The 18,629-nt window shown below is 39.9% G+C and overlaps 1 protein-coding gene across 1 annotated transcript in view; it reads right to left on the bottom strand.

Annotated features, from left to right (window-relative positions):
• MLLT3 (MLLT3 super elongation complex subunit) overlaps positions 1–17,072 on the bottom strand; it is a 130,774-nt gene extending 113,702 nt beyond the window's left edge. Inside the window, 3 exon segments of the mRNA XM_066339997.1 lie at positions 16,232–16,313; positions 16,315–16,413; positions 16,910–17,072. Of these exon segments, the coding sequence (XP_066196094.1) occupies positions 16,232–16,313; positions 16,315–16,413; positions 16,910–16,921 (193 nt within the window). The 5' untranslated portion in view covers positions 16,922–17,072.
• Positions 17,073–18,629: the final 1,557 nt, after the last annotated feature.

Here is an 18,629-nt window from a genome sequence, read left to right as displayed (position 1 = left end):
CATTTTGGTCAATACTGTAGAAGAAAGACATTATTAGGTCATTTCCCTTTTCCTCTGCAAATATCAAACCCAAGAAGTAGTCTAATTTATTTGGGGATTTAAGATTCCCAGTTGAGAAACAAATACGACAGTTTAAATGCTCTCACAGGAAAGACCAACATAAACAAGAGTTCAAGCATGTACACAGAACATAAACTCAAGTGGCATGGATGCCACAGATACCTGAAGGTGTAAGACCAGTTTGGCATAACCACACTAGAAGTTTTTAATGCCTTGCTTAGCTGGCAATGAAGTATCCTGGACTTCCATACTGGTAACCTTGCAATCATTCAAATAAGAGGGAATTCACTGCTCTTCAGAAATGTACCAACTCTAAAAATACTATGAGCTCTTTTCTGGCTCTCCTTATCCACTGAGTAAACAGAGTATCACAGGCCATTTCAAGAAAAACAAAATGTATCACTGGAAAACTGAAGAAAAAGGCTTTTTAAAACACTACATTATTTCTTTTTTAAGTGAAAAGAAAAGCCTTCTATACTTTCTCTTATTACAGATATGAATAGATCCTATTTGGCAGATAACCACTTATCAGCTACAGTGGAAACTTTGCCTAAGCTTTGCAATTTCCTTTGGATTTTAAAAATTAATACTGCAGTCTCCTGTAACTCCCAAACATGCTGCAGTCTGCGGGTCTTGGAAGTAAGTGAAACTCACCAAAGTACAGATCTACAGTAAGTTAAAGCTTTTTGTACAAAAGTGTCAGAGGCAAGACCAATACATCAGCAGCAACCACAAGGCAATACTTAGACATTTGAGAAATCGAAGGATGTGTTTTAACACAGTAAATAATATTATGCGACAAGCTTCCACTGAACAAGATGAACTATCCATTTTGACAGCAGGCGCACTCACACCTATCAAGTCACACTATCATGCACTCTACTAAGTGTTTGCTGTATGCATGAATCTAATAGTAATCACAAGAGCTCTGAGAATAAAATCATTGACAGCAACCCTTGAGAAAGAGGAAGATGAGCACAAAGTATAAGTGCATGTCGAGCAACTCCGGAACAGCTTATTTTCATCCTAAACTAAGGCACATTACCTAGCAATAATGCACTTCAGCTTGGTAGATGAGCTCATAAGCAGCAAATCACTTTCTGCAGCTAGAAATCTTACTTATAGATGTTTAAAAGGGATCATGTTCAGGGTTTTTTCACTATAAACTTTACACAGGAAATAATGACATAGCAGCAGCAAGTACAAAGAAGTGGCATAAGTAAGACCTCTTGTAAGGACCCATTACCTTTTAAAGTCCCTTAGGCATTCTTAGTGGCCACAGAAAGAACAGATGCACTTCAAACTCTTACCCAAGAACTACAATGCATGCACAAGTGCAGGATACACATATCAGCAAATGAAAAACTCCTCTGGATGCCTCAACTAGTGCACAGAGACGAAGACAATCAGAAATGCCACATGATTGTTAGTTTAGAATCTAAGAATGGGGACAGTATGGAATGAAAAACTCACAAAAGCACTTCACCTACCACAAACTGCATATAGCTTCTTTGCACGAAGATTATCAAGGGAAAACTGCAACCAAATGAGACCACACAAGCACAAAAAGTAGAAGATGCACAGCAAATGCACCTTCTCCTGTGGACAGCTCACAAGTCAGAGATGCCCACAAATCACAACAAACTACATTAACTTTTAATTTAATTTTGTTTCACAACAGCCCAAGTTAGATCTCAAACTTATATAATACTACAAACTTGTTCCAAATGAAATCGTTAAAGCCATATTACAGCAGATGGCTGGAGAGCCCCCCTTCACATGCCACTTGAGTTAAGCGTGCCACAAGTTTGAAAGCTACTTGAGACACATCCGAAGTCTCCACCCTTTACTGCTCCACAACTGAATGATTTTTCTAACAATTTAGACTACAAATTACATGAGAAACAAGCTACATAATGCTTAAACTATCAACTGCCCTGTAAAGTTGCACCCAAGTTACCTGAAGTGAAAAATCCTCTAATGACATAGTCTGAATGGCAATTCAATTCGGGCTAAATATTAAGTTGTGCAATTTCTCACACCTCATTGCATAGAAGTATTTGCACCAGGTATTTGTCCTCCTTCAGAGATCAACTGTATGGTTTCCATTTCTGGCAAAGCTTTTCAAAAAAGCAAATAGAATACATATTCAATGCAATACAAAGCTCACAGAATCCAAATCCTCACAAGCTATTTTTATACAATCCTATCTCAGGAAGGACATTGTCACCCCACTGAAAAACCCAAGAAATGAACCTTAAGCACTGCTTTATAAGAGATACAATACGTGTCAGGCCAAATTACAGATACTAGCAAGACAATTCAAATCAGGAGACACATTCAAATACCATAAACTAAGAAATAGCTATGTCTTAAAGCAAGATTCAGTTACTGAAAAAGACCCACAGTCTATACGACAAGCACACCTACAAATCTTCAAGTGTTTCTCTCCAGCTTCAACACATGAATGCCAAGCTGGAAACCAGCTGAGTATAACCAGAAAGGCTAAAAGCCATTCAGAACTAACAGCTTTAAATCAAGAGATTCAGAAGTAGCAAATTTAAAACAAATCCCTCATTAAAATGTCCAGTCCCTCCAGATACCACAAGACAAAGGCAAAATAGTCTTTCTAGTGACAGAAGTGGCAGTGGGAGCAAGATGAATGGTATTAATTCTAGAGATAAAAATCTCTTTAAAGATTTTCAGAGTAAGACCTAACAGGAATATTGAGATTTGATAGGACAGGCCAGCACTAGAAGTGACAAACCTTGCTCATGTATCAAGTTAAGTCCAAAAGCAACAGAAGCTTCATTGCTTCTTGAACAATATTAACATTCCAAAAGAAATCAGCAGCTTTCTAGAACCAGAAAAAGATCAAAGAAACCAGGTGTGCCTAATCTATTAAAACAGCTTGGATACCTGCAGGCCTACACAGATGAGCAAAAGGATGTGTACTGGTACTGAACTGTTAGCCTCTGCTATGTTCAGCACATGGTACTGGGTCATTGCTTTTTTTGGGTTTCAACACTCATTTTTACGTTGGATCATTTTTCCTTTCATAGTCTGCTGTATTTAGAGAGTATAGATTGCTGCCAACTGAATGCTGAACAGTGGTTCCAACACTATTGCCTTGATGCCCTGGTAATAGTCAAGTACTGGAATTTTGATCTGCTACCAACTGGTTTTGTTACTTTACCAAGTGACCTGCAGTTCCACATCTCTTCAGACATGCATAGACACAGCAACAGGTCTCCAAATCATGGCAATTAGGTTCTCCTAATGCCAAGTCACATCTCTTTAGATGCTACAGTTTTTTAAGAAATTATCTTCCAGCACACGCCCTTACCACAAGCCACTGAATGGTAACCTAGAGAACACTTCTTCCTTACATCACTCCCCTACACTGGGCTCTGGGTTAACCTTACAATATATTCACATGTTTAATGTGCCAAGCGGGCATCCAGTGCTTCCTAACTCCTGGTTTCCAAGTAAGTAGTACCAACACTTCCAGAGGGTTTTCTCAAGCAACCAAGAAGGTATCAAAATACAATTTCTGGTTGGCACACTTACCTTTTCAAATGGAAAATAAATTGGAAAGTACTTTCCACAAATGGAAAGTAATTTGGAGCAAGACTTCCAGAAGACAGCAAGGGCATCAAGCTTACATTCACAAAAGAAAATAACTAATCCAAATCTTCCATAAGTGAGGTCACTTGGACTACTTACTCATACCACTGCAAAAGTTTGCAAGAATTCTCCTTCTGACTTACTAGTAATTAAGTTCATATTAATATGTAGATTTTGGATAGCATGACCTAAATGTACTAAATGAAAAAAAAGCACAATTTCACAGTGCAAGTATTAAATACCTCAAAGTAGACAAATTCCTTTTCAACTTTTCTTCAATAGAAAGCCTTCTAAACCCTGTTTCCTTTTGTTCCTTTGAGAAAATGGAGAAGCATTAGCATTTACAGCTTAGTTCCTGCTTCCAAAATACCCCTTTAACTTTTTTTATTATTTTTATGGTGGATATAAATCGCACCAAATTGTCAAATCACAGCTATTTTCTATGCTACCTATACAATAGGGCTGATTTCTGGCAAGCCATAAAACAATTATGGCTGAATTCCTGTAGCTCTTTGATATTCCAGCTTGTCTGTACAGCTTCAAAGCCATCTTAGGGCAGCGCTAAAAATCTAGTTTCCAGAAGGTACAGAAGGAAAATAAGGCATATCAATTCCCACATGCTGAAACATGAACACACCAAAACGTTGGCACTGGGATGATTATGTTTGAAAGCAACTTAGAACACGGATAAGAGACAGCAATGGTTTAAATCAACACTGCTTCACAGAAGGCAAAGATACAGACACCTTGAGAAAGGGGGCATAAAGGCACATGACACCTGATTCCCTCAGCATTTTCTGCAAGTTGGGAAGCACATTTTCCTGCTCAAGCATTCAGCTCTCACCCCTTCTTGTGTGGAAGCAAAGAAACGGTGACAAATAACCATGATGTGTGTAAAGGGAAACGCAGAAACTGCCTAAGTCTGCATAGGAAGCAGAGCTATGATCCTTCCCTTTAAGGTACTAATATTGCCAGCATCAATTTACAAATACACAGTGATTCAACGACAGGAACCTGAGAATTTATATAGATTTTTTACATTTTTATTGTTATTATTATTAATATGGAAGGTCCTCCCTGTCAATTAAGATGAGGAAACTGGTTCTTTCTGTACCAACATGATTTTTGATAACCATGAAAAATCTGAGAAGGGCTAAGGGACAACACTATAACCCATTTAAATAATTCCAGCAACATTTTGCCTATTAACATAGAATTTCTAAGAGATTCAACTGAACAAATTAAAGATTGATCATTGTATTTCTACACATGAGAGAAACTTTCATATTGGCCAAAGAAAATACTACCTGAGTAACATAACTCCCACTGCTGTAGACACAAAAAAAATTCAAAACATCTTTAAACTCCCTGCTATTTAAGTGTCTGCTGGTTTTTGGCTGAAGGCTAAAAAATTTTTGTCAGTAGTTCCTACTGTGCACAGACAGACAGTAGGAATGTAAATACACAGAGTCAATATCAAATCAGAATTATGGACTCTCTATTCTAAAGCTTTAAAAATGAGTAGATGCATAATTTGTATAAATGAGGCACATGCAACTATGTCACATTTTTCCCCTCAAAGACTGAATTCAGTCCTAGAGGTGCTGCAGAAAATTAGCAACATCCAGAATCACCAAAAACACCAAAACCAAAAACCAACAGAAATGACAATTTAATTCTAAATCCATCCTCTTAAAAATAAGTACCAACTTGGCGATCTAACAAATTGTTTGAACAATTAAGTGAAGACCAAAAAAGGGAGAGCAACCTTTAATATTTGGCCTTTCCTGATTGGTGCAGACTTTCCACTGCCCATTATTTTCTGGCATTTTTGGAAAAAAAAAAAAATGCTTCTCATGATCATTTAGAATTTCTCCTAATTTTTATGAAGTCCATTCTTCTTAACTCCAGGAACGAAAACCCTTTCAATCCCATACCTGGCCATTGCTGGAGGCATTTTGAACTTAGTGTATCCCTAATCCGCAGTTAAATCACTGGGGCCCCACTGGTTTGTGAAAACAGTTATAGAAGTGGTTTAGACAGCAGCTATTTCATAATAATGTATAGAACAAAACTGCATAAAAATAAATGAAAGAAAACCCTCTCCAGAGAGCAGGAAGAAGAAGCTTTATCTTCAGTGCCCAACGTTCCATGCCAGTCTTACCATGAATTTCTTTTGGTGTTTTTCATGCAAAGATACAAATGCCTGTTTCCTTTATTTTTGTATAAAACTGTTCAGTAAAAGAATGTTCCAGAAATTTTCTGAGTTTAGATTAAGTGACTGAAGTTTCAAGGCAAGTAAACTGATCTAATCACTGCACTAGGTTCCAAAATCACTTACTGGTAAAGTTAAAACAACCTCTATAAAATTACAATATATGGAAACATTTACCTTTAAAAAGATACATTGCATATCAAATGCTTATTTAAATGATTTAAAAAAACAGACGTTAATTTAGATTTTAATCAAGAAAACATTGCTATCTAGATCTAAGGACAGACTTCAAAGGAAGGAACTTAGACAAAAATGTAAAATTTTTCATTGTCTAGAATACACATACTGGTAACTTCCCAGATCTAAACTATTCCTAAACACAAACTGAAAAAAAGCCCACAAAAACAAACAACTAACCCAAACCCACAATTTAAATATCCCATATTGAAACACAACAGCTACTTTTGACTGTATGCTTAAAGTTTCTATCTTCAAGTAGCTTATTAGTATTTCAACTAACGTAAATTCAGTTCAGGCATTAAGACAGACATATAAGGAAATATCCCTGCAGTCCATGATCAGTAATCTAATACAACTAAACTTTTGTTTTGACACCTTCAAGGTCTGCTGCAATTGTTTAACTCTGCCTTTATTATATCACAAATTCAAGGAAGCAACTTAAAGTAGGTCTGCTTCATAGAAACAAATTTGTTTCTGTTTTGTTTCCAGGCAATATTCACTAGAAGGGCAGTGCTACTTGGGACAGCAATGCCTGCAGAAGCAAAAAAGTATTTTACTGATGCTGGCTGCCTTATTTGATTTAGGTTCTAAGGCTGGTATTTGTGTATTTGCACATGACTGCCAAAGGCACTTCAAGCTAAAGAGCTTGGATGGAGTTGCTTCACAGTAATTTATATGCAAATACCTTACGGCATTTTTAAGTCACCTGTAATCTTTTATTAAAAGAATCACCTAGGGAAGAATAATACAGAGAAAAGAAAAAGACATTTTTACAAGAAAGGATACTAGGTAATTACAGAGCCTGGTTGGACGGTTATCAACTCCCTCGACTTGCACAGAGAGGAGTTTAAGACAACAGGACAGAGAATATTGTTACGTGTTGTGGTTGTCTTTTTCTTAAGAAAAAGAGTCTTACATTCAGACAAATCTCAAAAAAGAAAAATTATACTCTGAGAATATTTCTTCCTGAAATATCTCTATTCTTCAAATAGTAAGGATAATGCAACTGCATCACCATATTGCCAACTATAGGTTATGGGTAGAACACTTTTTGCTCAAAAGACATCACAGCAAATTCTGCAGAAACAGGCTAAAACATGGCACAACTGAAAGGGGCCAAAAAAAACATCACCATATTTCCATTGGGACCTTTCGTTTTAGAATATTTACTAGGTACAAATGAAATCATCTACAATACTCACAGAAGCTACACACTCAAAAACACCTCAGACACATTACTGACAGCCAGGCAAGGAAATAACTTGAGTGCCAAAAAGATTCAGTCTTCACAGCAGGAATTTCATCACAGACAGGAGCAGACCTTTGCGGCTCTAAGAGATGTAACCTTGACAGTAGCAACAACAAAACAGATTAGGAACCTTCACATATTACAGAGGAATTTACAGGAAGACTATCTTCCAATTCCTGTACATCAAACAAAGATGAAACACACCTTCTGGGGTTATTTAACTGTCAAAAAAATATATATGCTTTCTAAGTATTTTTCTTATCCTCTCTTGAATCCTTGCTGTACGTCATGCCAATGCCTAGCTCACTGTGGTTTAGATATCTGAAATTTACCTGTTGAGAACTTTTTTATATAGTTAACTGACCTTTCCCAAAACTAGTTCAACTGCACTTCCTTCCTCTTGTCAGCTACTAAATTTAGCGAGCAAGCAACATAAATACTTTCCACATTCAGTCTTCAAACACTACCAAACCATTCCACAACCTTCCTTCCCATTCTTAAAAACTCCAGAGTGGACCCTATGCAGAGTTATCCACTGGCAGTAGATAGCCAGCTGTGTCAACCCGTCCACTGGATCACTCCCTTGCATGCTGCCCGTGCTGCACAGCAGCCAGGCTCTGGAATGCAGTGTCTGCTGGGCCTGTGCTCAGCAAAACAAAACTCCCAAGCCCTGCAAGACACAGATGGGGTGAGCACACACTCTGCACAGGACACAGATTCTCCACAGCACCTTCACTCACTAAGCATTCCTCTAGTGAAAGGTAGCAATTGGATACTGAGTGCAAAGCACCTGGCATTGGATCTGGCTAAGAAGAACTAATGTTACTATTCCGCTTGTTAATTTCAATTTCTTTCCCCTAGCAAAAGCTTATGCCACAGAGACAAAACAACACCACCTCAAAAAAATATTGCAATGGTGCATGACAATTTCAAATGTAAAAGCTTTTAAGCTTTTTATGTTTAGTGATACTTAAAGAAACACTTGTTTCAAAGTTTGAACTATTTCAAAGCAATATTTATTAAAACCTTTTCACAGAAACAGGTTGGAGACTTTACAATTTTAATATACTTCAGTCTTTCACATAGTTTCGCTTTCCCTTGTAGCCATAATAAGTCCTTTTAAGACACCAAGAATTCCAGAATTACACCAAGTAATCCAGAATTACAGTATGTTGTAAGAAGGGTGGGCAAAAAGAAGAAAACTAACAAAACCAAAAGAAAAGAAAAAAACACCCAACAAGTAAAAAAACACAAAACAAACCAAGCAAACAAAACCAAACAAATAAAAAAACCCACAACAACCCAATGCCACAAAAATAAAAATCACCTGGCATCTTCCTAGCTAAAAATACCTGCCCTGGAATATTACACCAGATCTGTGCATCTCCATGTTTAGAGAGCGCACAAGACTTCGAGTTTAATCCACCCTCTCCTTCTTTTCAGTAAACATGATGGCAGTGCTGTGATGACACAAACCCCCATTATGTACATTATTTTTACCAAGTTCTTCAACAAAAACACTCACTTGGAATTTACATCATGTAAAACAAAATGTGCATATTTTTATTATTATACAGCCTGACACAGATTAACAAGAGGAATTAAAAATCCACTTACCCATTTAATATCAATCAATCAAAATTTCTCAAGAAAAACTCATTATAAGAAAGGCTGCTTCGAGTAACAGCAAACATTTTTGACCTACCATTACTCCACACAGACAATGGAAAACAACATGACTGCTGGCCACATGCCCACAAAGTCAAGTAGTTCTGTTTACACTGAATCTCCACATTTTTCCTTCCTGGATAAATTGCCCTTGCACACAGAAGGTAAAATATAGTCTCCCTCTAAGTATACATAGTTGTTGGGGGTTAGTATTGATTTCCCCCACAAGCCTACACCTCTTCTGTCAATCCCTATTTCAAGATATACACTATGTTCACATTACTTCTATCTAGAAAGTGCAGAACAGTAAGTGTCTCACTAAACTGGAATGAATTCTTCTGCACAAGCTTTAGAACAGCAGTTACAAATAGTAAATTTAGACTTATTGAAAAGTCTAAATATCACAAAGTCTATGATACCACAATGTATCATAGGAGTCATCAGCAAAATCATTCCACCTCACACTGCTCATTCAGTTCTGCTCTTGTTTCGCTTTGTTATGTGTAATAATTCACTTTGTCATCATAATAATTTGAAAATAGAAACACCTATGCTGGTACTTACCTTTATGACCAGGATACCATAGAAAAATACATACATCCTACCGTTCACAGTGAAACACATACAGACCTATTGGGCTAATGCAGGGAGCTCAAAGAAACAAACCTGTACTCCTCTAGAAAGCCAGAGTCAGAGCAGGGGTTTGACACGGGATTAACAGTGTGATACAGCCCACACCTGGCAAACAACAGAGAGAACTAAGCCAAAGATACTGATAAGATCTCTGATGACATACATTAATAGATGTAATTTTAAAATCAATTCTTGCTTGGATATTTAAGTAAGCACGTATATTTTATACAGCAGTCTGTTCCTCCAGACCTTTATATACTAAAAGGCATATCAGAAAGGCAAAAATCACACAAAAAGCAAACAACATCTTGAATTACAAGCTAAGTGTTTTATGACAATTTGAGAAAACAGAATTTTCATGCAAACATCTACAAGTGTCAGAATTTGACTGTTCCTTTGTTTTCATGTATGTCTATCAACCACTGCCAGGAAGGGAAGAAAGAAGATGGTCACCTATGAACTAAATTCTGCTGGTTTAAAAGTGGAGGTATTAGTCACAAGAATCTCTAAAAATTCATGTAGTCAAACTTCAGCAGCCTACAGACTTCATTCTGGATTAAACACTTATAAAACAATTGTGTTTTCCCCAGCTATTGCAGGCATCATCAACAAACCTTACATTCCGGTTACCACCTGAGTGTATCAAGTTGTCTTTTTTTACAGATTCTACCAGAACAAAGAACAGATTAATCCTCTTCAATATTTCTCCCTAAAACCTGAACAAAAAACTATAAACAGCCCCAAAACCACAACTCAACACACACAAAAAAAATCAATCCTAACCATAACTGCACAAACATTGTTAAAAGAATAGCCTTCATACTTAAACAGTACCACAAAAACCAGTAACAAATCTATGTCCAACATTTTACAATTTACTAAATCTTAACAGACATAACCATGCCTCCAGTTCACGTTGCCTAACTGGTAATTGTAAATAATATACAGTTTAAACATTTCTGACACGTTTATTTTTCTAAGGATAAAATCTGTATAGATGTAAATAGTCACAATAATCTGAACAACACAGTTGTTTACATTTTCTTAAATAAATTTAAGTAACTCATTTTACTACTGACATATCTTCTCCCTCATTTTAGTAAAAAAGTGATAGATTTGATCTTACATGGAAAAATCTGTTTTTCTCTAGTTTAAGCAAGGTTTCTATATAGGTTTCTATACCTATCCAAAAACCTTTTGTACGACAGCCCTGAAACTACACTTCCTGCTACCTAAAATCTAGAAGAGTTACAATCAGCAATATTAATATTGTAGCTTTAGTAAGAAGTAACTAGAGCTTCTTAAACTAAAGAAAAGATTGTTTCAGCAACTAAACCCTATACAAATTTTACCCTACGTGAAATAACCAAGGTTCATCATTTATAACTTAAGAGAGTCAGAATTGATTGGCAGTTTCTGACAGCCATTTACCCTTGCAGAAACATGCTTACAGGGAGAAGAAACATAGGTAGAAGTAGCATCCCTCCCATGCAGAAAAATTTAAATAAGCATGCATTGAACACATAAATCACACAATTAAACCACATAAAAACCTGTTCAAATAGACTAGAAAAGTTTTTGACACTGGAGGATGCAGCAGCCCTATTATTTCTCAGTTTTTTACACTGTTTACTTCTAAATAAAGCCTAAGTATTGGCTTAGAATGTGATTGTTTTTTGAGTCATATCGACAAGGGGAAATTATTTATTAGAAACCAGGTTTCCTGCACGCACAGTATCTTAAAATCCAAACCCACCAATTATTTACTGATGTCACTCATGCAAATACAAAACATTATAGCTTCCCTATATTGAAATTTTTTACACTTTCTTTTAAGTCTGTGAAATGCCCTTTTGATTTTCATCTGTCTAAATTAGAAAGTGCACCAAAACTACATGCATACTCTCAAAGCCCTTCACCTTCAGTAGTAGCAAAATTAAGTCTCAAGAGTTTCCTGTTCCTCACTAGAGATCAGTCATTTCATGTGACCATTTTGCAACTAAGAGCAACAACTGCCCTAAAAAATCCATGATCAAATCTGTATCTGTTAGATTGATGGGAAAAAAATTCCTATATGCCTATCATACTTAGATGGTTAGGCACATAAAGAGGGGAGAAAAAAGCAAAAGAAAAACAACAACAACAAAACAACAACAACAACAACAACAACAAAAAAAAAAAAAAAAAAAAAAAAAAAAAAAAAAACAGAGCCAAAACTGATCTAAGTTCTTACAAGTGTAGGTAAATACTCTAATAAAATACACAGCATAAAAATTGTTTAGTAATCTTGATGGTCTGCCTGTATTAGGCGGTATGAAAGGAAACCTTCAATCATGTGAGAAGAATCTGCTTATGGGGCTCTATCTCACACCACTCAGTTCACTAAATTTAATAGAGCTAAGACTCTCATTGATTTTAAATGGAGTCAGAAAGATATTTTTTTTACAGTTAAAAATCATGAAAAGGTAAAAAATTAAGCAAGAATAGCAAAAGGTATATTTACAATAACTAAATATATTTCAAACAGTTATGATTCACTGAAATCTCATTCTGTACTAACAGACCTTAATGAAAACAACCAATGCTGGAAATGTAAACTTTCTAGAAGACACCACCAGTTGGTCCTTCCTGTGCTAGTAACAAGCAGCTTTACTTCCACCACTTTGCTGTATCATTGTAAAACTTACTGATCTAAGAGATGCACTAAGCAGCTTTGCTCTCAGATCCACAAAGTAAGCAACATCTCCCACTTTTAAAGTCAACACTCCAGTTGACCAAACTAACATTTCCACATTGACTAAGGTAATAGCACAGAAATACTGCCCACCCTTTTTTTTTAGGAAAAATTTAGTTTGTCTAAAGTGCCACTGATTAACAGAAATTTAACCACTCAGAACACACTAGCTCCAATGCCATTTTTGAGGTGTGCTTATGAGTCCTCAAAACACAAAAGATAGGTTTTCTTATCCAACTGAAATACCGTAACAGAAAGAATAAATCAGGCAATAGTAGAAGAGCATCAGTATTTGTTGAGCAAGAAGAAGAAAATATTTCTACATTGCCTAGCATCCATACAATTAGTGAGATATATTATAATGCAAGAACAACAGCTCCTCTTTTAGAGGCATTACAACAGTGGATCAAAATTAACCACGATCAGGTGACACACCTTGTTTCACAGACATATTTTAAAACACTTCTACACACAGGACTATTTTCTTCGAACAAATGATGAATAAGCAGCACATGCTTTGAAATAAAGGTAGAATCTTAAAAATTCTCCATATCTTCTCTCAACCAATTTACATCAGCAGACAAGATCTGCAAACAGCAGCATTTGTTGATTCCATGACCACCCTAGTGAGCTTCTGTGCAAATATTACTCAAAATTGAGTCTGGGCATAACTCTGCTTAATATGACTAGCAGTCCTGTTGCCACGCCCCCATGAAACTACTCATGGAAATCAGACAGCATGCACAGGCCACTGAATGGGATGAAAAGGACAAATCACTGCACACTCCTGTATGTTCCTCCATGCAAGGATAAACTTAGACACTTAGTAATCATAAGGCAAACAAAGCCATAAAACCACCGTCAAGCTCAGGATTTTAATGTGAGATAGACGGAAAGATGATGAAAACAATTTTTATTAGGTCATCCAAGCTTATCTACAGTTCATCCTCTGTTAGTCACTATAATCCATCCATCCTGCCAACACACAAAACAACCTGCTCTGCACTCCAGTGACTGAACACCACTCCAGTAATGTTGCCACCTTAAAACTAATGCAACTTTGGGATACAGGACCCTGCTTGCTCTGTAGCAGCTATTAGCAGAACAAACACTTGGACACACCTTTGCAAATTCACTGCCAACATCCAGTACTTCCAAAATTTGTAGCAGAAACAGATAAGCAAAGCCATAGTTGTAGCTGGCAAACTGCCAGTTTACCCAGCTAGTCTCATAAATTTGCAAAGCAAATGACCTGGCAATAATTTATTTCCCTTGCCTCCCCTGGTAGCTGGAATTACTGTGTCCCTAATAAAAAGTGATCTAGCAACAGAAATACTTTATGAGTTAATAACACCAACCTTAGCTTATTGATTTATTATTTTCAAACTGACCCACAAGCTTTTAATGAACTGGGTTTTTTTCCTAACAGGCACACACTGTAGAGCCACCACTCCGATCATGAATGCAGAGATAAACATTTATCAGACAACTAGACGTTATTACGGCCAGCCGGTATACTAGTACTTGCACCTAATTTCAGCATGCTAAATCCATGGCTCAGGAAAAGTTTGTGAAATTATCAAGTATCTCCAAGTGGTAAGTTATCCTATGCTAAAATAATAAAGTATATAACTGCAGACAAAACGTCAGACTACCTGATGGAAAACAGGTAGTTTGACTAACACTTCAAAATACAAATCATTCCTATTAAATATGCAACACTTGACATATCAAACCAAACTGTTAGCACTGATTTACAGAGACCAAAAAACACCTTAGGATAGTTCAGTCAAAATTTTTAACACTACTTGTAAATTAGAAAGACAAACTGCTCCCATTTACAAGGCACATATTCCCACCCACCTTTTAAACACTTTACAACAGCAGAAACATTCTAGGTAATTCATACATGAATTCCCCCTATATAATTTCAAGGACATGAAATTTCTTCAGCATCAGTAGTTTCAGAAGGCTTAGCAATGCCTAGAAGTGAATGGAGTGCCTGCCATCCAAGTTATAATCTGCTGAATGAGAGTGGCTGTACAGTTCTCCTACAACCCAAGGCAGGTACAAGCACTGTACAAGTCCCCTCCCAGGCTATATAAGAGGACACCCTTCCCAGCAGTTACCACTTCATGAAAATGATGCATACAAACAAAACCCCAAAATAAACACGTGAAAGCAAATACTTAAATGACTGTACAACTAAACTCAGCAGCTGGAGACACAAAGCAAGTAGCAAATGATGCATCCCTCACTTGGGAAAGTCCTGAACTATATTCTTATTAGCAAGCTCCACATCACACCTAGCAACCAAATTGGGGCAGCAGAATTCCCAGAGGCCAGACAGCAACTAAATAAATATAGCAGAAATAATAAAAACAAGAGAGGACCACCAAAAACCCCGTTGCAGACCAGGTTTCAAGTATTAAGTACACTTTCTACCATGATTTTTACAATACATAATATAATTGAATGAATATGATAATCCTATCTCAGGTATTCAAGCTACTTATACCTGTTCTCAGGAATTTTTCTGTCAAACTATTCGGATTGACTTAAAGTCATGTTTTTTTGCACAAGAAATAGAAGAAAGCAAGAGGAAGACTCACCACGACAAGCTGGGCAATTTAATTCAACAGTAATACTGCAGGTATTTAATACAATTCACTCAAAACTGTTTGTATAGTACTGCGCAGATTTAAATAGATCCAAAAAATACACTGATGGTATGAAAATAAAAGGGAATTAATTGCCTGTACTTCAGAAGATAAATTCTGGAGCTGAAATACTGTAATCCTTACACTCTGACACTTAAGGGAAGGAAAGGATTCTAGAGAAAACACAGTCACTGCTATTAAAATAAAAAAAAAAAATCACAGCTTGGCATCTCCCAACAGAGAAATATTAAATCAATGTATGTTTTTACCCTACCACAAAGCAAAGCTTTATTTATCCCAACACTCAAAATTTTCCTCTCGTTTGCTCCATGTACATTCAATTTATCCTCCCCTAGCTCCAAGCAGACAGGATTTATGATGACGTTACTCTAAGGAACTGGAGAAGCACTAGATGCCAATAAAGATTGCAGTTCAAATGAAAGATTACTCCTAACCATTGTGTCTGTATAGATAAATAAACCTGCTCACTTACTGGTACTGTTACCTCAACCAATCCCACTACAATAATCAAGATGAGCAAAACTCAGGAAACAGATCTGAAAACAAAATGCTTCTTACACATCTCCAGCCAAACTTGTATGGGTACAAATGCACCACACATACCTTCTGAGACATCTTATGCACTCACAAAAAAGATGAAGCCCAGGAGCACAAGCAGGAAGGAGTTGAAGGAATCCAAACACAAGTACCAAAATCGGAATAGCAACAAATACACAGGAATCCCTATTCCAGTCATACAGGACATCGGGAGAAAACAACACCAGCCCAGAAGAAAAGTAGCACGTGGGCAAAAATCGCCAGTGAGGACCTACGCTGGGACAGAAGCTAATTCCGTGCCACCCACCACCGGGAGACCAGAAGTAGTCGAGACCCAGACCTACGCCGGACCAAGCTCTGTGACCACAGGCAACAGCGAGTGTCCATCCCCGCGGCAGCAAGTGCATGAAGAGGCAGAGACGAGCCCCTCCCGACCCCGGACAGCCCTACATGCGGCGGGAGAGAGCCCCGGCAGCCCACCACCGCACTGGCGGCCGCGTTTGTTCTCCACCGAGATCGGCAGAGACCCCACCGCCGGCGACCGCTCCGGGCCCCTCCAAGCGCTCATCCCAGGGAGACCCCACTACCTCTTTTCGGCCTGGGGAAGCTCTCGTGCAGGTGAAAGATGACTTTCTCCACAAAGTGCTGAATGTTGCTATGCTCAGGCCCCTCTGACAAACACCATCCAGTCGTGGGTGAAGCCTTCCACGGTGGGTTTCTTCCTGAACCTGGCTCGGTGTCCCAGTTCCAGCTTCACCTGGACGGCACACTGCGGGGGAAGAGGCGGGGAGCGGCCGGTGAGCGCCCCAACGAGCGGAGATGGGGCTGGCGGCCGCGGGGGAACCGGATCCATGCGGGCAGCACGGGAACACACGGACACAGCCGTGCCATAAACACGGCAGAAAAGATTTGGTGAGGGGAGAGTTGGCTAAACAGCGAGGCACCGCTGCAACAACAAAAAACGGCCCCACAGGCGAGGGCGTAGGGCAGCTCTCGGTGTCACAGGGAGAGCGCGGGAGGCGACCAGGGGCCCGCTGTCAGGGGCGCTCCGTTCTGCCCTCGGCGTCTCCGCGCTCGCTGCCCGCGTTGAGGCGGCAGGACCACGCTCCAAGTGCGTTGCGCGCGCCGCGCCGCGCCGCCGCCGGGAGCAGCGGGAGAGAGGAAAGCCGCATGCGAAGAGAAATTCCCGGTCACGCCAGCCCCTTCTCTGCGGCGCCGGGCAGCGCGGGGCGGAGGGCCGGAGGAGACCCGTACTACTCACTCACCGAGCCGGCCATGCCTGGGGCGCCGGTTCCGCCGGGGCGCTCGCTGCCGTCCCCCCACCCCCACCGCGCAGCCCTAATTCATGAGGACGTGGAGGAGATGGCGGGCGCGCAGAGCAGCGGCGAGCGAGCGGCAGGCATCCTCTGTTTCGCTGCTCCGGCCGGCCGCGGCGGCGGCTGCCGGCTCCGGCTGGCGGCTCCCCGCGCTCCCGCTCCCCGCCCGCCGCAGCCCCGGCGCTCGCCCCAACCCCGCCGGCCAGCGCAGCGCCCGCCGCGCATTGCGCACCGCGCGCCCGACTGGCACCGAGAGAGGGACACAGTAGTAAGTGCCGGGGGCGGCGCCACGCGGCGCGACAGCCAATGGTGCGCGAGCTCCTCGGCGCGGCCCCGCCCCCGCCCCGCCCCACCGCCCTCCAGGTAACAGGCCGGGCCCGGCCGGCGCTCCGCCCCGGCCCGCTGCTGGCCGCCGAGTGGCGCGGCCGGGCCCGGCCCTGGCGACAACTGTGCCACCGCCGCCAACAAACGTCTCCGAAAAGCCCCCGATGAACCCCCCAGGAAAAAACAAAGAGAGGAGGACAGCAAAGGAATGCTCAGCTTGCACGGGGATGGCAGGTGATGATGGCAGCAGGAAAGGAAATAAACCTGACGGCAGGCAGGAAATAACAAACGAGATTCTCCAACACGTTTGTAGCGCAAGTTGCCATCAGTACCCGGGCTGAGAGTCTCCTAAAACACGGTTACTGCATCAAGCATTTCCGTATCTCTTCCGTACTGTGGGAGATAACGTGGGGATTCCTGACATGGGAATATGCCGCTGAGGAGATGAAGTGATTTACTGTGTATGTCTATCTAAATCGCTGTGCTGACGTTCGTGAGATTACTATTATCCAACAGCCATCAAATTGTCAAAAATTGCCAGTAGTAACTTTTGGCACGTTAAAAACTCATTTAGTCCGCTCGATAATGATATGTATGACAATCTTGCAATGGCAATGATAACCCAGCGACTGGACGCGGCGCACAGAGCAGCACGCCGCGCACAGACGGAACACGCTTCCTGCGCCTTCCAGGTGTCACCAAGAGATGGCGCGCCGAGTCCCCGAGCTAATGTCCTCATTTGACCTCTCCAGAAGACCACGATTTCTATCTTCTCTTTTTTTTCACTTCGGGAATGAGCGCACATGTCCAAAGTTCAGCACCATTTACTAATTCCTTTGAGACTAATGAGCTGCATCTTCCTTTTCTTAAAGATGTTTTAAGCCCTATTTGATAAAATCACTAAGAATTGAAAGGATGAATACAATTTGTAACAATTCCACAAGTCACAACATGACTTGAAATTGATATATGAACATCCATGTTTTAAAAATTCTGATATTTTCTAATATCTGAAACATCACTTATTTTCTAATGATCTTGCATTAGGAAAGCTAGGAAATATAAGATCTCCTGCCTGAGTCCCTAAACGTACCAAAGCTGATTCTGGCAAGTTGAAAACTTTGTTCTTGAGTAAGGACTATGCATGTGAGCAAGGGCAGAGAAACTGGACCACCACCGAGCTTAATGCGGTGTGCTTCCAGATGTCAGGACCCATCTGAACAGAAAACATCTAGTCTAGAAATCCGAAACCTCCTAGTTTTGGATTCTACTGGATGTAATGGAGCTGGTCATCCTCTGGAGTCCTTCTATACTGACTTATTTCTTATGTATTTGGACAATTATT

This window comes from Sylvia atricapilla, chromosome Z (genome assembly GCF_009819655.1).
Source record: "Sylvia atricapilla isolate bSylAtr1 chromosome Z, bSylAtr1.pri, whole genome shotgun sequence".
Lineage (NCBI taxonomy): Eukaryota > Metazoa > Chordata > Aves > Passeriformes > Sylviidae > Sylvia > Sylvia atricapilla.
Note: the sequence above shows the minus strand (reverse complement) of the source record. Positions and strands in the feature narration are given on the sequence as shown.